The sequence below is a fragment of the Anolis sagrei genome, chromosome 1 (assembly GCF_037176765.1).
Source record: "Anolis sagrei isolate rAnoSag1 chromosome 1, rAnoSag1.mat, whole genome shotgun sequence".
Taxonomy (NCBI): Eukaryota; Metazoa; Chordata; class Lepidosauria; order Squamata; family Dactyloidae; genus Anolis; species Anolis sagrei.
Genome location: NC_090021.1, coordinates 215,823,525 through 215,849,283, shown reverse-complemented (window position 1 = coordinate 215,849,283; position 25,759 = coordinate 215,823,525). Strand labels below are relative to the sequence as shown.

The 25,759-nt window shown below is 36.4% G+C and overlaps 1 protein-coding gene across 1 annotated transcript in view; it reads right to left on the bottom strand.

Annotated features, from left to right (window-relative positions):
• Positions 1–7,490: 7,490 nt before the first annotated feature.
• The window catches only part of ACTR3 (actin related protein 3), a 50,390-nt gene continuing 32,121 nt past the window's right edge, over positions 7,491–25,759 (bottom strand). The window contains exons 4-12 of the mRNA XM_060775712.2: positions 25,142–25,252; positions 22,543–22,638; positions 18,463–18,570; positions 16,595–16,738; positions 14,984–15,157; positions 13,258–13,350; positions 11,986–12,111; positions 9,114–9,197; positions 7,491–8,431 (exon numbers count right to left, since the gene is read on the bottom strand). Of these exons, the coding sequence (XP_060631695.1) occupies positions 8,336–8,431; positions 9,114–9,197; positions 11,986–12,111; positions 13,258–13,350; positions 14,984–15,157; positions 16,595–16,738; positions 18,463–18,570; positions 22,543–22,638; positions 25,142–25,252 (1,032 nt within the window). The 3' untranslated portion in view covers positions 7,491–8,335. The remainder of the gene's footprint in view (positions 8,432–9,113; positions 9,198–11,985; positions 12,112–13,257; positions 13,351–14,983; positions 15,158–16,594; positions 16,739–18,462; positions 18,571–22,542; positions 22,639–25,141; positions 25,253–25,759) is intronic.

The following is a 25,759-nucleotide window of genomic DNA, read 5'->3' as shown; positions in this document are numbered from 1 at the left end:
AGGCAAATATTAGCTCCCCCAGTGAAAACTTGGAAGAAGAATACAGAATACTACCTGTATTGTTTTCACTGTGATTGAGGAGACAGAACTTCCTGAACATTACAATACATAATGGTTGCTTGGCACTTGTGTCTCTATGGGTGGATCCTGTAGTTTATGTTCTATATGATCCACTCAATAGGTCCACACTAATTTTTGTTCATAATCTTAGGCTGGGGATGCTTGAGTTTTATTTTGTTGCCAATGAGAACATGGTATCCTTCTGCGTTGGCTCTCCGGAATGGGTCTTGGGAGCACTGCGTTGCAGTAGCTCCACTTCTTCCTGGAGGATCGTACCCAGATGGTGATGCTGGGGAACACCTGCTCAGATCTCTGGACATTGACCTGTAGGGTCCAGCAAGGTTCCATTCTTTCCCCCATGCTTTTAAATATCTACATGAAACCACTGGGTGAGATCATCCAGAGTTTTGGAGCTGGGTGCCATCTCTAAGCAGATGACACACAAGTCTTCTACTCTTTTCCATCTAATTCCAAGGAAGCTCCTCAGTTCCTAAACCAGTGCCTGGCCGCTGTGACAGATTGGATGAGAGCCAACAAGCTGAGGTTTAAACCAGACAAGAGAGGTTCTCCTGGTCAGTCATGAGGCCAATTGGGGTATAGGGTGTTAGATGAGAACACAGGTTTGCAGTCTGGGGGTTCTCTTGGATTATTTGCTGACACTTGAGGCTCAGGTGTCTGCGGTGGCTGGGAGGGCCTTCGCATAATTAAAACTTGTGTGCCAGCTGCGACTGTACCTTGACAAGTCTGACTTGGCCACAGTAGTCCACGCCTTAGTTACATCCAGAATCGACTATTGAATTGCTCTCTTTGAAGACAATTCAGAAACTGCAGCTAGTGCAAAGAGAAGCAGCCAGATTATTAACTGGGGCGAGCTTTAGGGAGCATACCACCCCCTTTTAAAGCAGCTCCACTGTTTCCAGTCAGTTTCTGGGCCCAATTCAAGGTGCTGGTGACTGCCTATAAAAACCTATATGCTTCAGGTCCAACCTATCTTCAATACCGCATCTCCTTCTACGAACCAGCACAGGCATGAAGATCAGCTGGGGAGGCCCTTCTTTTGGTCCCACCACCTTCTCAATCACAGTTGGTGGGGACAAGAGAGAGGGTCTTCTTAGTGGTGGCTCCCCAGCTCAGGAATACCCCTCCCTAAAGAAATTAGATTAGCCCCCTCTCTTCAGGCCTTCCGGGTACGTCTAAACACATGGTTCTTCAGTCAGGCCTTTGATCCTGAGTAATCCATGGCTGATGTGATGAATCATTGATAGTACTGGCCCACACTTTGATTGTTATGACAGATAGCCGGCCTGCAGATTCCATTGCATTTTAAGAATTTTCTAATTTTCAAAATCTTATAATTTTATCAATGAGATTTTTATGCGCTGCTGATTATACTTATGTCATTATATTTATATTTACGTATTGTTGTCTGCATGTGGCACTTGGAGTGCTTCGGTGAGCCATCCCAAGACCCTTTGGGGAGATGGTGGCGGGATACAAATAAAGATTATTATTACATAATAATATTTTTTCATGTCAGTAAAAACCTGAGAAACTGCAAGTCGCGTCTGGTTTGAGAGAATTGGCCATTTGCAAGGTGCGGATGTTTTGATATTTTACCATCCTTTTGGGGGGCTTCTCTCATGTCCCTGCATGGTGAGCTGGAGCTGACAGAGGGCGCTCATCCATGCTCTCCCTGGATTAGAACCTGCGATCTGTTGGTCTTTAGTCCTGCCGGCACAAGGGTTTAACCCATTGTGCCATCGGGGGTTCCAACAACAACTTTATTTCTATCCTACCCTATCTCCCCAATGGGGACTCACTACTGGGACTGTATGAAAATATGTCCTCAATTCTGCAAAAAATCTCAGGCTTAATTCTGTCACATGTGGTCAAAAAATACACACATTTATATACCGTTAGCCCTCTATATCCAGATTCTGCATCCATGGATTCAACAGTGCCATGATTTGAAGAGATTTTTTTTAATTCCCAAAAGCTAACTTGATTTTGCCATTTTATGAGGCATACCATTTTACTATGCCATTGCAGGAAATATGACTTGAGCATCCATGGATTTTTGGATTCACATAGGGTCCTGGCACCAAACCACAGAAGATACTGAGGGCCCATTATTTATCACCAACAAGAGAGAGATATCTCTGTCAACAGAGGTAGAAAAGCTTAGGTAAATGCATTAGGAATGCATTAGGAAAACTGTCTGCTGCGTTGATCTGCCTGATGTCATAATTAACCCCAGACACAGACCAAGGCCAGAGAGGGCTCTTGTTTGGAGACCCCACAGCTACATTTGCTGTACAAGATCTCTGGGTACCATTCTCTAATCTTCTTAGGTTAAAAGATTAGAGGAAACCTTAAAACCTCTCAGTGTAAAAACAGATGCTTCTGAATCAGACATCCAAAGTAATTAAAAAACGTCACTTGAGAACAGAATGTGAACACACCAAGTAGAGTTAATCTCCAAATGTCCTTTATTAAAGAAACACCCTCCATGTATATTCGTCAGTAAATAGCAACCTAACAGATGCATGTCAGAGTGATACTGTTTGATTATCAGATTCTGGCTGTGATTCAAAGTGTGGGTGTTAACTTTTGAAATCTGAAATGATTCAATACTAATCCACCTAAAGAGGTGCCTTTTCCCATGCATTCTTGATCACAGCTCAATTAAATGAAGGAAACCTTACCTAGGACCCATTCTATCATACAGGTGTGATAGATCCCTAGTAGAGAAAAAGGCTACATAGTAGTCAATGGGATGCTCTCTCAAGGGGCAGCCTCATCAGTAATGTTTAGACGGTGGCTTGATATCTTAGCTGTTTGATTTATATCCTGCCTTTCTCTCAAAGCAACATTCATCCTCCAGGCGGCATTTAGTCCTCAGTTTCTATTTTTACTATTCATTTTATTGCTGGCTCTTAGCATCCTAACACCTCAACATTTAAATATTTATTTATTTATCTATTTTGGTTATGGTTTTACATTTTTATATTTACAAACTGCCCCACAAGTAACTGTCAACTAGAGAATATGCAAAGCTTTAAATTAAAAACAAACAAACAACCAATGCTTAATTACTGTGAGGAGGGTTTAGCAGAAGAACCCAGCCCTCCTATATTGTAGGATAGCTTTCATAGAAATAACTGAGCATGTGCTCCTTCAATGCATGTTCTACAGAGACATCAGAAGAAATCTCATTCCTATGCCATTATACATTGTTATCCACCTTACTAAACCACTTTATCCGTAGTGGTTTTCCTCCCCCCCCCCCCCTCCAAAATTAGTCTGCTGTTATTGCTGTTGCTAGCTATTTTTGTTATGTTGCTTTACGCTGTTTTATGATGTTTTAATTGTTATTGCTTTATTTTAATTGTATTCTGCCTGGGCTTGGGCCCCATGTAAGCCGCCCCGAGTCCCTTCGGGGAGATGGAGACGAGGCAGAAAAATAAACTTCTTCTTCTTCTTCATTACACCATGGCTTCTAAAATACTCAGGGTGAACCAAAAAATATAACACCACCCTGCTGCTTTCAGACTCTAGCACTATAATAACTTACAGGAGTGGTTCTCAACCTGTGGGTCCCCAGATGTTTTGGCTTTCAACTCCCAGAAATCCTAACAGCTGGTAAACTGACTGGGATTTCTGGGAGTTGTAGGCCACAACGCCTGGGGACCCACAGGTTGAGAACCACTGACTTACCGTGTTGCTACGTTCTGTGATTCAGAATTTAAAATTAGACCAGTGGTTCCCACAGTTTTTTTACCAGGGCTCCCTTGACCAGGGCTCACTATGACCAGGGCCCTCTCTCTAACATTAGTACCAAAAGGGGCGGGGCTGGTCAGCTCTGTGGAATTGACCAGAAATAAAATAACTGAAGTAAAATAAGTAAATGAAGAGGAAGGAGGTTCGTGGACTAGATTTTCATTCTGGAGGCCCACAGGTTGGGAACAATTGAATTAGACGGATGATGATCAACCACGCAAGGCTACAACCTGTCAGGAATGCAGCTAGTGCAACCTGTTACAGCTGAAATGCTACTAGACTTGTAATGCGCCCCTCTCGTCCCCTTACTGTCCCTCTCCTATCAGTCTCTCCCCCCCCCCCCCCCCCGGCTTGGTTCCATACCTGTTACATTAACCTGTGTTTTTAAAGTTATTTCAAACTGTTCTCTCCTCTCCCTCCTTCCAAATGTAAACTACAGGAATTACATTTGAAATATCAGTCTTAGTCTGTTTTTCCACTCCACATCCTAATACATTTTCTAAATAATTCCTAACTGGATCCCACATGTTCTTAATTATAACATTTTCTATTTTGTCTGTATTTGTCAAACTGTTTTCTAATCTATTTTTTTAAATAACTGCTTCACTAGGGAACTACTTTTCCCCTTCCCAGGCTGCTTTTGCCCCACTTTGTGCTGGTCATGGACCGTAATAAAGTTTGTTGGATTAGTTTTCTAATCTAATAATGAATCATTGGGCAAAAGGGACATAATCCTGGAAAATATTATAGCCTCATTTCTGGAATTCATTAACATTTCCCAAGTACTCTGACTGCTGAACAAAATCACCTAATGGAAAGTCAAACTTTTAAAAGTATACTATCAATAGAAATGGTTCCTGTTGAATTTTTTTTTTGATCTTTCACCTAACTCCTACTGTCAGATGCTAGTTATATGAAAACCTGGCAAAATTGTCTTGAAAAGTATTACATCCGAGGAATACTGAATGGCAATCTTGGGGGAAATAAAGGTTTAAATTAGTATTAGTAATAGACATCCAGATTTTGGAAACTGTGTACATGTGAATAACACCATCTTGTAAAAACATGAAATTCCCATACCACACTGATGTTTATTCATAAGTCAGACATTATGCTGATTTCTTTTGGGATTCTTTGTAGACCCATCTCACACAGCAAATGCCATTATAACTCTGGCCAGCAAACCAATGGCAAAAACACTTATTTAAATACAGTTCTTGCTTCATGTTTCACTTTTGCATTACCTTTAACAGTTCTCTATATGGAAAGTGACAGAACATTTCAAGATGCTGTGCATTTGCAGTTAGTAAGACCAATAGTTTCTCTTTAGAAGCTGGCATTTAGAAACTTTGAATGTTTGCACTTAATTTTCTCTTAGGTGACAGCTTTGTGGGGGAAAGCAAGAAACAGCTTTTATTAAAGGTTGAATTGATTTTATATGTTGATGGATTAAACATTTTGTATTATGAGTAGTCTGACATTTAGCAGCCGTGTAACATTTTATTACCTGCAAAATCACCTCTCATTTTCTTCTTGCAAAGCTGAGTCCACTTTTCATACTTTTATGACTGGCATGTAGCACACAGGACTTTAGATCCTGCTTTACTAAACCTCCATTTTAAAGAGAAAAAGGTCCGACAACATTCTTTGGAAACAGGGAAATACAACCAATTTGTTAAGTGAAAAAGCACTGTAAGAGATTTACAGGCAGTCCCCAAGTTATGAACAAGATAGATTCTGGGGATTTGTTCTTTTCACCTCACTTTCTGTCCCTGTGATTTTGAAAAAAAAATGGCTTGTTGTAGAAACAAAGATTGGAGCTAAAACTTCAGCGGAGACACCTTTTCCCCATAAAACTTTCATGAATGAATTTCCCTTCCTAAGGAGTAGAATTCTCCCACTTCTTGTTGCCTCACCCCCAATTATGAGTTGTGTGTAAGGCAGATGTTTGTAACTCAGGGACTGCCTGTACTTTTGAGAAGTCTAACTGAAGCTATATTCTTTTTAAAAAAATAATGTTAAAAGTCCTTTAAAAACCCCTAATGATCCCAGTGAGAATCCAAAATAATTTTCATAGCATGCCAAAAATAAGCCTGATCAGAGCTCCAGTTCTGCCACCACCATTTCAGATCTCATGTTGACAACATCTGCCAAAAAGAGTTAAGAGTGAATGTAGTTACAGAACTCAAAACTGTCAGATTTATCAGTTGCAACCACATCCACTTTAACCTGGCCTTCTGTAACACAAGAGACACTCCAGCTCCCTCTATACTGAAAATACAATGCCTGAATAAGATTGAGATTCTCCAGAGTACATAGAAGTCAACAAAAGCCTTGGCCTGAACTGTTGTACATTGAAGCCATGCTGGATGAATAAGGGTTAAATTATAAGGAAAACATGTCATTGATTACAGTCAGATTTCCCTTGTTCATTTTTTCATTTCCTATGTAAGCACGTAACCAAATTTACATTAAATCATATATCAATCCACAATAATAATGATTCCCTATAACAATAAAAATATACTGACTGGTGATATAATCCTAACCAGAAGTCTGCTAGCAGAAATGAAATTCAATATACCAAAAAGCAGGTAAGGAAACTCCACCAATATAATGCAGGATCTGACCCAATGGTTTTATATTTTAAATCTCAATGGGGGGGTGGGGGGGGGGGGAGCTCTTTATCCATGAAATGTTAAGTAGATATCTGGAGCACATCACGACAACCACTCTTATTATTGCAATGATCCATTCCCCAAGCGCTTGAAAAAACCTGAAAGTGCCTTTATGTTATCTCAGCTACTAGGACATGTCTCCTCCCAATCTGTGCATTGCCCCTTTTAGTTAATGTCTTCGCCATTTGTCTTTCATTTTTTTCCTAGAAGAATTGTGCAACTCAAGTATGTTCAGAGTCTTGCTAGACTGCGCCTTCACAATTATTTACCTCCTCCTTTCCTAACAAGTTCATGAGCACTCTTACTTTAATAATAATAAAGTGAATAAGCTTTTTGCAATTACAAGCCTTTACCCTTCAAAAGTCATACAAAGCTATCATTATCATGGATTGTTTAGTTATTATTTACATCATAGTTTTAGCCTAGAATTTCCATTCGTCGCTGAACATAAAGATGGCTATTAGGAAAATGCCTACAATGTTAAAAATTAAATTAAAAGACTGTACTCTTAAAATTTATTTCCACCTTGGACACCCATTGCTGTAGCTCGATTATAAGATAAACTCGGCTTCCTCTTTAAAAAACCTGAGATTGCAGTTAGGCAATGCAGTTATCTTTATTCCACAGGAAGTGAGTGTGAACATTTTAATCACTGTATGAGTTTGTGTGCTTTATCTTACCACACCACCTACAAACTAGAAAAATGATTTGGCATGAATTTCACTGCCGGAACCTACAGGGCTTTAGCTGTACCATGAGAGAAAAAAATTATTGGAAACTGTGCTTTTAAAACTGTACTTAAGTGGATAACCATAATCAAACAGATACACAAGTACCACTTGCAAATGTGTAGTGAATTTACATACCCATCTTTTGTCTCTGAAGTTACGAAATGAAGTGCTGCCATGGCAGATTAGAACAACCTTCACAAATGAACAACGATTAACGAGACTGAAAGGCCCCACACAAACATGAAAAAGAATTTTTGTGCCTTTATTGGAATGGTGGAAAACACCCGTTTTGAAAATTGGAGTATTTGTTTGTAATTAGAAATGACACTACAGAACTGCAATACTGGTCCAACAGTCTTGTCTTTACTTTTTTTTTCCAAAGCAAGAAATAGAATGAAAATGCACCGAGTAATCAGAAAGCACTAGCAGGCATCAGTTAATCCAAGATACTAGCTCCTTAGTTCCAAAAGCACTTGCCAAGTTGCATTGTGTGTGGAACCCAAGTTTAAGATTGGTCATAATTGAAGTTACTAGAGTGTCACATGATCATTACTAGAGTGTCACATGATTAATCTTCATGTGGGCATAATTTTCTTACAATTTACCTCAGATTGGTCACTGGTATTTTTCTTGTCAAATATTACATTTCTTTCATTCACTGATATTTTTCTCAATGTATAAAAAGTATGAAATATAAACAAGCTCTTGCAGTGTACACATAAAGAGTACAACTGAAGAATTATAGAGCTGACTATCTACACACCATCAAATTCCATCAAATCTTGGATATTCCATTAATGTACAAAATATCAGGGCACAGAAAGAACAAAAACCCACTTCTTTTGTTTTGTTTACGCACAGATTCAAATATTCAATCAAAAGAAAAAAAACACTTTGAATCATTTTGGCTTCCCACTACATCTGCATGTTGAGACACTTATTAAAATATTCCTGTTTAATTGTGTTTGGTCTTTTTTTTCTTCTTATTTTCAAGTCATGTTTTGTTATCTTAATACCAGTCATCCAGACAAACAAGTATTTAGAAAGACCATCTCCCTGCCTCGCCAGATCTGACTCTTCCATGATTTAAGACATAACTCCAAAAACTGGATTGTGACGACAGATGCTAGGACCAATTTCTTCATAATCTTTTTTGGTGTGGCATACTTGGTAGAACTCAGGCTGGAAAAAAGAAAAGACAAAAGGGGAAATCAAGCACTCGAGTGTTTCTGTTTCTTTGGTCTGGTAAATTGGTAACATAGTGGAGAAATAGGCAAACAGTTGATTTCAGAAATTCCATCCCAACTTTGTCCTTGTGCTATTCTTTATGTAACCAAAGACAGAAACCTATACAAAGACACGTTTCTGAAATAGGTCACTGAACTAATAACAGTAGAGGGTAAAGTTATTTCAAGTTTGTTCAGAGGTTACATCCAGCTTTGGAAAGTCTCTCTCAGGTTTGCACAGTAAGGTTTGTGCACAATATTGAGAGCATTTTTATATAGCAATTAAAGGTTGTGTCCAGTTATGTTTTCCTCATGTGATATCATCACCTTGCATACCTCCAGTTTGCTCCAGTTGTCTGATGGTACCTCCAGAGCATAGTGAAAGGGATAGACTGCACATAAGGAGCGCAGGAGAATAAAATCCTGCATGGAGTGGCACATTTAATACAATATTTAATTGGCCTCAAGTCCTAATTCTGGATTCTCAAGCACATTTAACAGTAATTCCTACCAAAGTCAAAACCTGTGAGAAGATGCATTAAAACTTAAAGCTGAAAGATAATATCAGGTTTACGTTTTATTTTGTTTGTTTGTTTGAAAAGCTCTCATTAGATTTAACATGCTTTTAATCAACTTACTGTGGAAGCCAGCATGGATCCTCCAAACCAAACAGCGTATCTTTGCATATGGTGTGTTATAACTTGTACATCAATAGGCTTGGGCTACAATGGAAAAGAAAATCAGTGAAACGTTATTAGTTCTGCCCAACAGAGAAATGCAATTGAAAGTAGCATGTGTGGCTAGAATATTCCTATTAATATATAAATACCAATGTATTAAATGTGCAATCCACGATTTAAGACTTATAGTATGCCAAGAATTAAGCAAATAAATGTTATTTTAATCATTGTTAACTGTCAGATCAAAAGAAGTGTTTTTATAATGAGGAAGTTAAACAACACATCTATTAAGATCTATTAAAATTTATTAAGTCATGATGAAAAACTATTTTCCTAAGAAAAGAAAAACAAGATTTCTTATTGAAGGGGAAAACTGAATTTCCAAATCTGAATAATTTTAAAAAACTGCACTGAGAGGTGGTAAATGCAGTTTTGATAAATGTTTGGAACATGAGAAAAATGTTAAGACATTTTTCATGTGTTGTTGGTCTTGTAAAAAGGCCCCAAAATCAACCAGAAAGAAAACATGGAAGATTCGTTTATGCCCAAATATGAAAAGACCCAGCCATCCAATGCAAGAATGGCTGGTGAAGATCTGCCAGCTAGTTAAGATTGACTAACGGATGGCATTAGAAGAAATCCCTCACCAACTTGAAGGTCTTGGATTTATTTATGATTTTGCTACAGCAAAGATGGGGGATCAAATTTGAACTACTAGGTTTATGAATTCGAGAAGTGTTATTAAAATTAGAAGTATGACTACATGGTGCTGTATAAAGAGAGTAGAAAAACAAGGAGTAAAAATCAACAGATAATGAATGTGAAGAATAGTCCCAATAGTCATGTTTCTAGCATGTGAGAGCTCAAAGGCAAATGGCTGGAGGAGGAGCACACTAGATTAAATAGTCGGCAGGCAGACCTGAGGGAAGATCCGCCTTGACTAGCCGATCACAGCATGGTTCACCTTAACTGGCTGCTGGCTCTATGTGTGCCACCCAAGCACGTACAGAGCAAAGCCTGCTGAGAGGAAGAAGCTTCCTCCCAATATGGTGGGTGGAGGAGAGTGCCAAGTGTCGCAATCTCCCTGCCCAGCAAGTCAGGCAGGGACTTTATTAGTTTAGGTATCCTTTATGTTAGGGTGATGGTCTTGTAGTAGTTTTACTTTTTACATATGATAAATTGCTTTTTAGTATTTTTTTTTCTTTTTACTGAATAATAAAAAATTCAAAAACTGTATTTGGAAGTATGGTTGATATATACTTTCAGCAAAGCAGAACATGTATTTTATATCAAGAATGTTTCAAATTTAGTACTTCTAAAAGGATCCATCTCCATCTAAAAAAGATCAAGAAGAAGGTAATGACCTTCACTCTAAACCCTAAAAAAATTGCTGCCATTTAAAATTGATGCCAAAGATGACGCTGAACTAGATGCTTAAAATAGTCTGATTTGATAATTTGGAGTATCCTATATACTACTGATATTCCAAATAATTCTGTTTGGCATTAAAAACGTTAACAGTAATTTTTCCAAAAATGTCATCCATAGCGAGTCCAAAGAGAAGTTATAGAAGACACAATCAAACCCAATGTTACTGATTCCAACTGCTTACTGCTGTAATAAAACTACTCAAATTCCCAAGATTTTCCATTACAGTCACTATATTACATCTATTTTTAACATGTTCTGTGACTCAGAGCAAAGCACAGCACACAGTAATTGAAGTTGCTAAAAAGGCTATGCCCAAGTAAGCAGTTAGTCACTCATAGAAAAAAATTAGATGTTTCACCTTTCAAACAAGATCATTTCACCTTTCAAACAATAAAAGTTTCAGTAATTTTTAAAGAGCAACTGAAATAAATGCTTCCGGTCTCGCAAAATAGTTTAAACAGCAGACTGGTAAATGGTCCTTGTTACTATGACAAATCTGAAAATTAATCTGTGATCAATTTTATTAATGTTGTTAAAAAACAGATTAAATAACCTCTCATACATTTTTCTGAGTTGTCTTCACTGTGAGCAAAGTACAATGGAAGAGGTGGTCATGAAGGGCAATAGCAGCCCCCATGGGAACCTCACCGAAGAACCTCACTCGCCATTGGTACCTTTCAGAGTGAGGTATCCACAGATGACACAGCTGATTTACTTTTACTGTTTGCAAAAATAGTAAAAAGAAGAGGAATACAGGGAGGAAGAAATGCCCATGCTTGCACTACTCCTGCCCTTGCGTTATTTCGATATGTTTCAGTGTTGAAGGAAAAAGATTAAAAGAGGAAGCAGTTCAAATTAATAAGAGCAATTCTGTTATTACAGAACTGAAGCCGCGCGGCTTCCCGCTCAGGTCTAAATAGCCTTCTCAATGGGTGAAAAGTAATGCTATTCAAAATGTAGAAGAGTTAACGAGAGGTTGTCAATTCACATGGCTGAATGAAATTCAGATGCTATAAGACTGAGAGTTTGTTTTAAAATGAATTGGAATGAATAGCTGAAGGAGAGGTGGAGGGAATAAAAAGGAAGGCAGGTTCTTGTGAAAGAGATAATTCAGCAACCATGATTTCAAAAGAATTAAGTCCCCATTACTCAAACATATCTTGCCTATATATTAGAAGCAAAATCTATTTCTCCCTCAACATTGCTGCTGACTCTAAAGAAGAGAAATTCTATGTTCCATATAAAAAACATTCACCAGGACAGAAAGGAAAAGCAGATTCATACTTTATAAGAAGAGGGAGACAGAATAAGCACAAGATGTCATAAATGTACAAACAGATATGTAAACCAAGGCACACGATCCTTCACAAAAGTGGAATGTATTATCTCAGAAACAAACCTTCAGTCTTCCGCCACTCAGTTCCTCACTGAGTTTCAGTCTAGCGTCAACAGTCCTTTTCAGGTCTCGTTGTAAACGACGGCCAAAATCCCTGAACATTGTTGAGCCTCCAGAGAGAACAATATTCTGAAATAAAATTGCAAAATGTTTGATAATTCATGTCTATTTTAAATGGTCTTTAAAAGTCTGAGATATTTCCACATCAATTGCAAATCAATATTTTGAAGACATGAGTATTTCAAGGAAGAAAACCTAGGCCATGAATACATTATAATAATAGTGTTTTCACGAATCCACGGCATTATTTAATGAACTTTATTCTGAGCAAACCCAATCTATAAAAGAAATCTTAAAATTGTGCAACAGAATAAAACCCCAATCTTGATCCTTGCCAGTGGGGAACAAGTGCTTTTGTGCCAAGAGAGAAGGTATCAGCATCAAGATGGTATATTCACTCCCATGACCATCAGCAGACTTGTAGAAAGACATAGAGATAGTAATGCATGTGTTCCTCATACCAGAACAGGCTCAAATGGGTCATTCCAGAAACAGTCTTAGGTTGTTACCCTCCTTCCTGACACAATCCCAAATCAGGACCAATTATAGTAGGTTTGCACAGAAGTTTTCCATTTCAAGAAGGAATTTTAAAAGGTAAAATTGCAGGGGGAGGGGACCGGTATTCCACGAGCTTGGAAAATACTGGACTGACTCGTTCTGTAACTTTCTTACTACTAGAATTTAGGGTTCCTCTGTCCATGTTTATCCAACAAGGCGTTTCTAGATAATTTGGACTACAGATAGCTGTCCAAACCTGCATAGTCCATGAGAATCCTAGTACAGAGACTCCCAGAAAACAGCAGCATGAAAAAAGATAGATACATCACGTTTCCAAAATTGAATACTTACAATTAGTTGGCACCAAAACATATTTATTCATTCAATGAAGTATATAAGCCATGTTTAAAAATGCATTTGGTAAGTTTCATGTCTCAGTGATAACGTATGCACTCTGTTTAGGAAAAAGTCCAGGAACATTCTGCAGCATTTACACCTAGGTCTTGGAAGAACTCCTATCTGAAACTCTGGAGAGCCAGTTCCCTTCAGTACACACAACACATAACTAAATGATCAATTCTCTCTCTTATGCAATTACCTGCATGCCTGACAAAGCTATTATTCAGCTTTCAATCAAAGTGTTTGTAAGGACAAACTTACCTGCCTAAAAGCAACCTTCTAAAGCAGTCTGCACACAACTTCTCTAGCTTTACTAACCTTATATAGTGGACGTCTAACGTCAATGGGACAATTCTGAATAACTTCATCTACTACTTCAGAGATAGGCTGTGTGAAATCTGGATTAGCAAACTAAAAACAACAAAAAAACTATTATTAGTATAAAGCTGATGAGATTCCTGTAATTTTATTGTAAAACAGTTTATAAACCTACAGAAGCCCCTTGTCTAATTGTAACATCCAAATTCATTTTGACCTATTGAGGCAAGAATATGTTATTCCAGAATTCTTAATAAGAGAACAAAAAGCTGTGGAGTTTAACCTAAGAACTGCATGAGGAAAACCTTATAAAAAGGAAAGCTAATTTAACTCAATTTAATGGAAATGAGATCTCTAAAATCATTTTAACTGAAAACTACTATTTATTCAAAGTATTCCTCATCAAATGCTTGTTTCTCCCTTCTCACTTTCTTTGGTCTTTCCCAAAGAGAAATCTTGGAAAAGGTGTCCTCCTGTAAAGCACAATTAACATCAGGAGTGTAAAACATTTCATAATAGAAGGGTGCTTCTGACTTTGGGTGAGTGCTCACATAATGTATACACATATACCAAACTTTCCTCCATTGTACTGCTACCCCCTCCCCACTGAGTTTGAATAATAATCTTGGAGGAGTGCCCTCATCACTACAGCCAATCTTATCAGCTTGACAATGGTGGGTGGAGTACTCTTGGCTATGGGGATTACCAAGGAACAAGCTTTATAAGCTAACTTGGGTCTTTATCTGGGGAAAAAAATGGCATATAAATTAAATAAATATTTTTTAAATCATAGGGACTGCATGAACGCTGAGAACCACAGATTATGCCCTCTGATACATGACGTTGATGGCAGATTAGAATAAAAACACACATTCCTAAATAATTTTTAAAACAGAGAGAGAGAAAACCAAGCACGACCATTCAAATGGAATCAGACCATGAATCACATTTCCACTCCCTTCTGCAGATGTTATGCCCCCAATCACACTTCGGAGACTTGGGGAATAGATTTTCAGGCACACAGCAAAGGGATTATATGAGAAGGAAAGTATTTTATACAAGCAGAAGCTTCCCCACTCAGCATAGTCACAGAAAACAGGGCTTGAGGGGAGCCAAGCTATCTAAACTGCTCCTTTTTTGCACTTTGCCTGCTGCTGTCACTATTGTCCTGAACAATTCAGAAGCCACCCACACGTTTCAGATGCTGAGCGCTGAATCAAGTAGTTCAATTCAGTATGGGAAAAATAGCTATTAGAAGAAACATTTGTTCTTACAGCTAGCCAGAAAACCTAATATGGTTAATATATAATTTGAAATGGGAAGACAGAAACTTTTACAGAAAGCATGCTGTGAAGTGTGTGTTCCTCACTGTTCTCTTTTTAGGATTATGGGGGGTTCCTTTGAAGTCTGCAACTGCATCATGAAAATTTGCTACATTTCATGTTTAATCTATTTGGCCCACATCAAACTGGGGGATGGGGGGTGGGGTAGATATCATTCTTCTTTGTAATTATGTATTTTAAGTAAAAAATATCTGACACTGAATCCCAACTTTGAAGACCTATAAGTTAAAATCAAAACCACAACTTAATGTTTCCTATGTTGTGAACTAAAAACTAAATCATAATAACTGGGAGTAAGCCCCTCAACACAGTGGCATATACTTCTTAGAAACTATGCACAGAATTATGCTTTTAGCTTGTCAATATTCTCAGCCACAATTTACCTCAGGGTGGAAGAAGATCTCTGGCCCCAAGAATCTCTCATACCCAACATCAATGGTAAATTCTTTCTTGGAGATTGCATTGATTCCAGTATATTGTTTAATCCACTTGGTACCATCTGCATCATACTTGTTAAATTCTTTTACTAAATCAGGGCACACATAACTAAAGCGTTCCTGAAAATTAAGAATAGCCAACAATTACAAAATTTCCAAAACATTAATATATCATTGTAAAGGCAATAGAAACATAAATCTCTTTGAAGTTTAAGAAATGTAGAAATGAAAGTCCTTCAATATTGTTGGGCTAATACCAGCTATGTTTATATAATTAGCAATTGGTGTTAACTTAAGCTTATTTTTATGCACCAGTAGAGAAAAATTCTGTTTCCCAAAAGTCTAAAATGTTATAGGATTTTTTTCCAGTCAAGAGATGTAGAAACCACAAGCTCAAACCTACTGTTGCTATAGTAACACTATACTTCAAGAATTTAAAATCTGTCAGTAATAACAGATGTGATCTAGGGGAAAGATGCACAAAGAACCTCAAAAAAAAGTAATTAAGCCTTTTCATTATGCTGAACCAAGTAAGAACCTTTTTTAGTGCTACAGTATTTTCTCCCAGGAGAAGAGAAAAGCAAAGATATCTGTCAACTTGTTAACCTGAAGAAAACCTGTATTGGTTTATACATATTTACATTTTCCCCGATTTTCCATAAAATATGCCCAAGATAGCTGATAGTAAAGCTCTCAATTAAAATTAATTTGAATCCATATAAAAAAATTAATGAGAACATTTAAAAATAAAAACCAACTAAATTATCATTAAATTAAAAGCAAGGTTATTACACAGAGCAACTGAAAAAGCAAATCAAATCGAAAAGACAAGCATCAGTTTAACTTTGGTTTTGTATTCCAACGGAAGACTATCAATGGAGATAGAGAAATGTTATGAGAAATTGGAATGTTAATCTCTGTTTATTTAATCCTTGCAAATCACAACAAACAAGTACAGTAATTGATTTTCTCCCCACTGGAGGAAAAAATCATCAGATTATTCTATACACCCCCAGATTTTTTTATATGCCCAGCAGGGAGTTTCAAATTCTAGGCAAAGTCCCTGAAAAATCTCTTCTTCTCATGTTCCTGACAAGCACATATTAGATATTGGTGGAAGAAAGACAAGAGTCTCTCCTACAGAAACCTGTCACTTGGGCTGGTTCATATGACAGAAGGCACTCTTTCAGATAATCTGGTCCTAATACATTTAGGGCCCTAAAGGTCATAATCAGCACTTACAAATTGTGCCTAGAAATAGACAAGCTGTTGTAACACAGAGTGTAACTAAACCGTAGAATAAATACAATTTTATAGCACCTTAACTGCCATGTCTCAATGCTATAGAAAGTTCCAGTTGATTCAACTAAAAGAAAACAATGTTGCTGCTAGACAATTTCCATATGGGAAACCACAAGGGCATGTATTAGCAATCACCTATATAGTACAGGTGTTTTGTCTTAGCAATTTAATACATATTTTTACTTGAAGACAAAAAAATGACTAAATCATCTGTTTATTGTATTAATAAACATCCATCTACTTTTTCAAAATTACCTTCACTGCTTTAGCAGTTTCCAATGATTGTTCAGGAGGGATTCCTACTTCTCGCTCTCTTAGCAATTGCTGAATAAAGTAAGTTATATCTCGTCCTGCAATTGGAATATGTTTGATACAGCTGCCGATCACATAACCCTCAGCCTGAAAATAAAAGACTTCAATGAACTTCATCTCAGAGGTTAGCTTTAATTTTCAGTCAGTACAAAATACCCTTGAAAGCAGATGTGTTGTGATTTAGAGGATATATCTGAACATTCAATTAGTACAATGTACTAATTAGTACATATCACATAAAAGTCCCACTACTCTACGCCTTCCGGTAAATTTGCCCACATGGGGATAAGGCTTGGTTTTCAACACACGATGAATCATGTCAACATTAAGCTCAACAATAAAACAGCCAATGTTCTCTGGTCCCCAATGAATTGAAATTGAGACTTGGAAATCATTTTTTATAGAGATAGCTCTGTATCAGCTATTACCAATATAGGAGCCCAAGTAAAGAGAGTTCTGGAGGGAGATGTAAAGGATATTATCAGACTGTTATGAAATGTTTCATATTGATATAATCATACAGATCATAATTTCATCCTAAAACCTTGTTATTTAACTAGAGTGAACTAGGCCAACGAATATGTGGAAAATTCAACCCATTTTTCAATTACAGTATGACACCTTAACCATGATTCAATATTTAAGGTGATTCTATGGTATGCTTCCATATTTTGGTAGTCAGGTATCCATGGGGGGTGTTTCAAAAATGTATCCTGTGGATATGGAGGTCATACTCTACCATAATATGTAATACACTTCCAAGTACAGTCACATTTTTAAGCCAATGGGGAGATGTGAACAGATAGCTCTGTATTTTTCATATGACACACTGTAGACGTATGACAGTAGTATACTGAAAGCAATGTATTATTACATTTCATACTAGATATTTCTCTAGAGAACTAAAAGAGAAGAGAATACAGTTCAGTAAATACCCTACATTTATAAAACCTTAGAAAATAGTTCATTATAGGAAACTGTCAGAAATAGGTAACATTAACACGAATGCTTACAAATAATATGAGAATTTGAAAGTTAATGTAAGAAAATATTGTCTAATTAATAGTACTATCAGAATAATTCATTAAACTTCTAGCATACCTAGAAGAAAATGCAACAAAGTTTCAGTCATATCAAATACTATGAATTCATCTATAAAAGCAAACAAAGGCTCAAAGAAGAAACAAACAAATACAATTCCAGTGTAATGCTGTATATTATGGCAATAATCAAGTGTCAACAAATTAAAATATTACATAGACTATAAGCTTTCTGATGACTATAAAAACATTACATTTTGTTTTACTGCTACTAATGAATTGCTAGTTTGAAAGTAGGGATCAGATCTGAAAAGCAGTGGGAAAAGGTAAGCTCTCCCTTCTCCCAGCCGACAAAAAGAACAGGAACAAAATTGCTCTGTTAACTGCTATTTTGGGAAAAATTATGGAAGTATAACAGATTAATACTTAGAGAAAAATGCTCAGTCTTTCCTCTGTCAGTTTCCAACACAGGTCTGGGACAAAAATGAACAAAATAAAGATAACTATTGATGGTGGTCCTAAAATTCCCTTTCAATATGCGACATTGCATTACAGACACTGAAAAAAGCAAATTCATTCAGAGGGGAACTACAAATTACATTTCATCCTAAGTACAAATTCTAGTATTTTTGCATAATAGGTGGCATATTTTATATAACACATAATTCAGTGGGCAGATGGTGAAAATATTTATCAACAAGATTATTCTTCCCATTATCAAACAGTATAATTCCAATTTAACAAACCTAGCATATTGAAATGTTTACTCACCACAGGAATGACATGAGTGACACCATCTCCACTGTCTATAACTGTCCCAGTCAGTGTTCGCTCTCCTACTTGTCTGGATGTCCAAGATGCAGCTAAGGCAAGGACAGCCTTATCAAAGGAAAAGAAAAACAACTTTGGTATTTTATACACACTCTAAAATTCTATTCACCAAGAAACTGTTAGAACATTGGTTTAAATGTAATGAAATATTGTCTGTAGTTTAAACTGTGTGTGGTTTAGCAATGCAGTGTAAGGGTTACATGCATAGAGCTGTGCTTGATTCCTAGAGAATAAGTTTTGAGTTTTCGGGTAATGTGTTTATATTCCAGAGAATCAGATAGCCATGCGGTAGAACTTCCAGCAATGTACAGCTAGAAAATGGACGTGTTATATTCTGCTCCTGTAAATCGTTTGTAGTTTTTAGTAACTGCAATAAAAGATAAGTGCTGCTCCGTGCTTCGGAGCTGACTGAGGTAGCATATTTCATTATTTACTTTTGTGCCTTTGAGCGGACGCTCAGAGGTCAATAAATCAACAAAAACAGTGTCATAGAAGACAAAATCATGTCATACAATAGCATTACACTGCACAATGTGAATAAAGGAATACAAGAATTAAATCTCAAAGCCATAAAAGATCAAATAAACTGCACTGTTAATGTTTCCAATACTTGAAGCAGTACTCTACACGCTATTATTATTATTATTATTATTATTATTATTATTATACCCAATTTTATCTCTCTCAGATGAGATTCAAAGTGGCTTACAATTAAAAGTATGGCCACATAATTTAAAATATACAAATATGCAAATATTTAAACAGAATTAAGCATAACAGTATTAAAATTCGCAGTTAAAATCCATGAAAACATATACAGTGCTAAAAACTAAGAATATGGTGTGTTTTGAACTCTAGTGCTAGGTCTGTTTTTATAAAACAAGACACTGACAGATACAGGCATGATCCAACCAAAGGGATGCTAGATTTAAACTGCCTGGAAATGAGTGCTTTTCTTCCCATTACCACTGTGATAGAGAAACTATCAGAGAACATTCCTTTTCAGCATTTGAGAAGGGCTTCCTGCATCAAGGACCCACTGTTTCTGGGATTGGTGTAAGGAAACATTTATTTCCTTTATATTTCACCATAGCAGCATTGCTCTCTACTTGTTTTACCTTCCCATTGTGAGACTCAAGGTCACTAAGTGAAGGACTGTTAATGGTTGTGAGATATCTGTCTTTAAACAAATGAAACCATAATCAACCAATTATGGCTCAGAAATGTCAAATATCACTGCAAATTTAGAATAATGCAAATAAAAATCAATGAAGTACAAACTGTAACAGAGAATAAGATATTCAAGAGAACATGATATTGAGGAATTGACGTACTAATGGAGGCTCAATCCAGAACGATTAGATTACAATCCTGATAATATCCACCTATCCTAAAAATATTCAAAGATGGCTCTGTTTACTGGAAATCAACAGACCAGAGCCATTTTTACTGTAAATCCCTCCTGCAAACTGGCACAGCAATATCAGTTAAGAGTCTGTCCTCTTAAGTGCACCTTATTTCACAGGTAATTATAGATCAGACTAAAATGTGAACTATGCTCTCTATGGCAATTTTGTTCTTCCTTTGGTAGCAAAGTAATTCACTTATAAATTTATTAAACTCTAAACTAGACATTGTATACATTGTTTAAAGAGAAGCCTGGGAAAGTTCTATCCGGACATGAAATAGAAAGATACAACCATAGAGTACACAATCTGTCTCTTAAAATAGTCACACAAGAACTGCATTTAGAGGTTTAAAAAGTACATTAAATTCTTAATTTTAAAATATAGTAGATGACTGCAGTTCATCAGTTTCCTGACCTAAAAAGCCAACAAAAATTAAAAATAAACACAGAGAACAAAGCTACAATGATGACCAAGCAATTATGTAAACAGCTTGTTGTCACTTATTAACCATTTATTAGCAACATAACAACTGTCCTTTTAGCCAAATATAGCAGCAAAAATATGCATCGCAAGAAAGACTGTGTGCTTTCTGGACTAAAAAACCACCCGATGTTCTTCACAGAACCCAGTATGATTTAATATTATATGATTTAATATTTACTAAATGCAAGTTAATTAAGTCCTAACATCCCATAAGCATTTAAACTAAATATCTGACATGGGGAAAATGTTCAAACATTATATCCACGCATGAACATGTGGAAGTTATTTTATTAAAATACTTGTATTTATTTTCTCCACTGAAACATGTGCTTCCCATACATGTTTTGTTTAAATTTGGTGGACAGGGACTAGAGTCCATTCACTGTTTAATCAAACACACTCAAACTGTGTATAATGTCTTCTTTTTATCTGCTGATCTGCTTAAAAAGAATTTAATTATCCTCCATTAAGATTAGTGGAGATGGCTCATTTCACGGTCACCGTTTGCAGGATTTTTCAATTCTTATTCAGAACCGCTTGAATTACATTGTTTCCCTAGGATCCTATTTATGTGAGCAAGGCAAAGTTCTCCAAACATATATTTTAATGAATTTTATGAAGCATGCCTTTTGCAAGTGACTGATTAAAAAAAAAAACATGGAAACATTAATCATTAGGAAAATTTTCACAGATGATTTCATCACTTCAGCTGGCACAGATAATTTCCTACAAAGCAGGATGGGTGGGAGTTGATTGAAAACACAGCTAAACATGGCCCTCCTCTCAAACTCAGTACATAGATAGATAGATAGATAGATAGATAGATAGATAGATAGATAGTGGCTTTCCTCTATGAATAAAGAGAATTCCAGCCAGAAGTCCTAGTGGGAGGCAAGCCTAATAAAAAGATGCTGTAAGAGAGGTATTCAGATTGGAATACAGGTCAGGCTGTATGTTCATATCCAGCCCAACTACAATGAACTTAGATATCTAGCTTCAAACAAAATTGACATCACATTCTGGCATCTCTGATAACGAAACATTCATAGTCACTGTACAGACAGCTAGATTTAAAGCAGGAATTCCTTATGTCCATTTCGTTCTAATAGCACATGAAAAGCTCTAGTTTAAATATCACCTTATTTTCTGGAAAACGGTTTTGTATAAAGAAGTTCTTTTGTTGAGGTCTCTTTACATCTGCCTGTACCTTTTAACAGCACTTGCATTTAATGATGAGGAAAGGCTGGAGAAACTCAGGTTACACTATGTTTAAGAAATTGACATATTTTCTATTCTTGGTTTGAAAGTGTTATTTCCTGTTTAACTGTGAAACACTTGCTTTGAGTAGTTGTTATACTCCAAAACCCCCAATTTTGTTACTTCCACAATCTATGTTGAATTGGTTGAGACTCAATGAGATATTCATTTTAAATCTATAGCAAAATGTGCTGCAGGATGTCCTGCAACAACAAAGTTTTTGCAGTTTAATAAAATTTTCCTATATTTTGATGACAGAGCCAATTAGAAAAAAAAGAAAATGACATTTATAACCCAGGAACAAAAAATGTGTTACACAGTGATATCAGTGTCAGACACCAGCAGCATGACCTCACTAAACAATGGAACAAAGCTTGTGATGGGAAAAATGGGACAGTAGCAAGTTGTACTGTGACTATATGCACCTGTTTTCTACAGGTAAAAAAAGAGCAGTTTCCTTCGGAATCTCTTATTAAGTATCTGTAAACAGCAAACCAGAGAAAAGGGAGCACATATAAGCCTGACTTAATAGTTATACTTAGAATGCTAAAGCACAGATGAAAATCATTAAAAATTGGAAGGTGATAAAAAATATGCAGCAGGACTTAAGTTATTTCTATAAGATACAAAATGTTTTTGTTAGATTGTCCATGGTGTGCTGTGCCTGGCTTTTTAATTTCACATGTGTATTAGTATTGGATAAAATTTGCTAAAATATGTTGAAATGATGAACTGATTTTCATTCTTTTTCTTTTAGTTATTTCTGCTATCAATTTTTATGTTGAAGTAGTAATGCCAGGAATACATCTGCTTGTTAACTGGGGTATACCTGTATTTCAGACATGCAAGACAACACTAACTTATATCTCACCTGAACAGCAATGTAAAGCCCAGGAACATTGAAGGACTCAAACATGATTTCAGCAGTATATTCCCTATTTTCTGGAGTATTTAGAGGAGGTTCAGTCTGTAAAAGAAAAGTATCAGATTAATTCAAAACTCATACTAGTGTTTACAAAACATGTAATACAAATATTATTTTAATATGAATTTGGACTTTTTAACATCAACTCCCAAAATGATCTCAGAGATACTTACTTTTACAGTTTTCTAGGATGTTATGCATCCATATGCTCTGTATCTATCATACAAATATAATATATCTAACGATCTAGTAAGAAGTTTTATTTAAATGCTGTAAAGTCTCACATGGTCTAAACTCAGTTTAAAATACAAAAAGGAATTTGTTTTATTTTTCAACCTATAACTTGAAGTTTCTTATTCCATGAAAGGAAAGTGCCATTTTAAGTAAGTACATGGCTGTACCATCAACCATGAGCTGGGGAATGTCATGTGGAAATTGGGGTTTTTTTTAATAGACAGAAAAGAAGGTGGACAAGTAGCCTGACTGTCTATTATTTGAGTGCTCTATTTGTGCCCATGTTGAGGGAAAGGAAAGTGAATAATGATGGTAACACAGCTAACTGTCTATACTTGTCAGACATCTCTTGAACTGAGATAGCCACTGGACGACTGCTCAACAGTGGACTGAATAATTCTGGGATTCTGATGTATGGTACACATAAAACGATGTCAGCTCTACAAGCAAATGGGTGGGGGAAACCCTGTCTTATTCTTAACTGCACTGCTGTACAGTTATTTCATGTCACCCCTCTGTCCCTTTGTCATTGTGTATAATTGTGCTTTTAAGTTGCCTGCTGACCTATGACGATCCAATGAATTTCACAGGATATTCTTTGGCAAGAAATACTCTGAAATACTCTGAAATAGCCTAAAGCACTTCATATTAATTGCCAGTGTTCCACCAAGATGCTGAACGTAGTTTATTTCCAATATCAGAAGCTGAACATAGTTTATTTCCAATGACTTTTTGATATTTTGACCCTCCACTAAAATACTGAAGGTGTAATGCAGTCTACTTACAGGGTCATACATTGTTTTTGACATTAAAATCCTGGTAAGCAGATTAAAATTAAGGTGATGTGTATCACTTAAATGATAGTTAAAAAGTAGAGGAAATTGAATGCCTGTGACAAAGAATTGTATCTTAGCAACAACAGTTGTTTCAATAGGCCCAATTCTATTCAAAGAGCAGACATATTCCTACTGTATTTCTGGAGAGATACTTATCTAAAATGCAGTTGCCAGGACACCATTATTCAACATAGATAGTTTTTGCTAGTTGGGAAAGAGAAATAGAAGCAAAGACATGCAAAATTCAGAAGCTCTGGGGCTCTTAACAAAAGAAGAATACTGTGTATATTTATCAGTAACTTTTGCCCAGCTTGTCTTCTTGGTTAAACATTCTCAACAAAAGTGTGCATGACACGTTATGGTCTTGGTTTTTTTTACAAGCAAAATGTAAGGTTTTACTGTTTTAGTTGTGGTTTATTCTTTGAGTTTCTAATAGGCTTGGGCCCGAATCAATTTGAACTAAAATGATTTGTATTATTTGGCAGTCTGTTTCATATAATTTTCAAAAACAAAATGGGAAGGAGGGAGCCAAAAAGCCTGGCAAAACAAATTAAGAGAGCCAGCTTTTATTGGCTACTGGAGAGGATAAAGTCAAGTCTGCAATATACTTGAGGCAGGGGCTGCTGCAGGGCTCCTGGAGAAGATGGGATTATTGCAGCATCTTTTCCTCCTTCCCCTTTTAACAGCAGCGACCATCCATTGCTTTTTGGTAAGTTTTCTAGGCACCTCCTCCAGAGAGGGCCCTGCATCACTTGCATGGGGCAGGCATTGAAAAGTCTCAAAGTTCCCTTCGGAGCATGATGGGAGGTGAAGTTTTTCTCTCACTCTGTTTCTCAGCCAATAAAAGCCTAGTTATATCCATGCTCTGATTGACTGAGAATAGACACAACCAGCGACTACAATTCCCAGAACCCTCTCTTGCAGTTTGTCTTATTTTTAAAACATGTTATGGTAAAAACTTAAAATAAATCTTTAAAAAAGTAGATTGGTGAATTGTTTTGAAACTTGACAGGCCTGCAGTTGTAAATGGGGTCTAAAACTGAGATAAGTTTCATGCAGATAGACCTTACAACTGAGCCAATGCGCTGAATTTTTGCCGAATGAAAATGGCAACACCCCTCCCTATTTGAGTAACTTCCCGGTAAACAGAATGAGGGATCACCAACAATGGAACCTTAAATGGCATGCCTTTTGGTCAAATTGCACGCCTCAGGTTTCTAACTGTTACATTTTGTCTTCACTAACAGGAAAGTCTCGTGTTCAAGTTGTATTTTCTAGTAGCTTTCAAATGACTGTAGGATGTTTTGAATTGCTTATTTCGATATGTGCTGTGAGCAGCCCAGATATTTGTTGATTAGTGAACATAAATAAAAACATAAATTTCAGGAACAGCAGTAAATGACATAGTTAATTCAACTTTGTGTACAGAGAAGGTAATGTTCCAAATACTAGAAGCTTCGATAGGCTGTACTCACCAACAGAAAATAATGATCTTCAGGTTCTGCCCTTAAATACTTGAAGATAACTTGTTCCATAAACCTTTCCATCAAGTCCCAGTCTTCAACTATACCATGACGAATGGGCCACTGTTTAAAATACCCAAAGTTTTAAAGTTAAGTTAGAATTATATACATCCATCTGTGTATCAACCTAAAGATAACTCTTCTACCTGCAAAAAATAGGAATTCTAACAAAAAGTGAAGGGTTTAGTTAGTATCTTTTTTTCTTTTCTTCTTTAACACCACCCTGAAAAATGCAATGACAAAACTAATTTACAAGCAATGAAAAATATGCACTGTAATGCAGAAAGAAAATGTTTCACATCAATACAACTGTTCCCCCACCTTCTTTTGTTTTGTTTTTAGATCTAGGAAATTTGAAAGAAGCCTTAACAGGTTCAGCCATTTTCCAATTTAAATTAAAATACTAAAGAATATGAAGCGTCAAATCAATTATGTACATATGTCCCCAAGTATTTTCTTTTATCAAAATACTTCTCCAGACTGGACCTCCAAGTGACTTGTAAAAAACCTAGAAGCTCACTCTGAGTTGTTTCTTGATCTTGTTGAAGAAAAAAAATTGCATTAACCTCA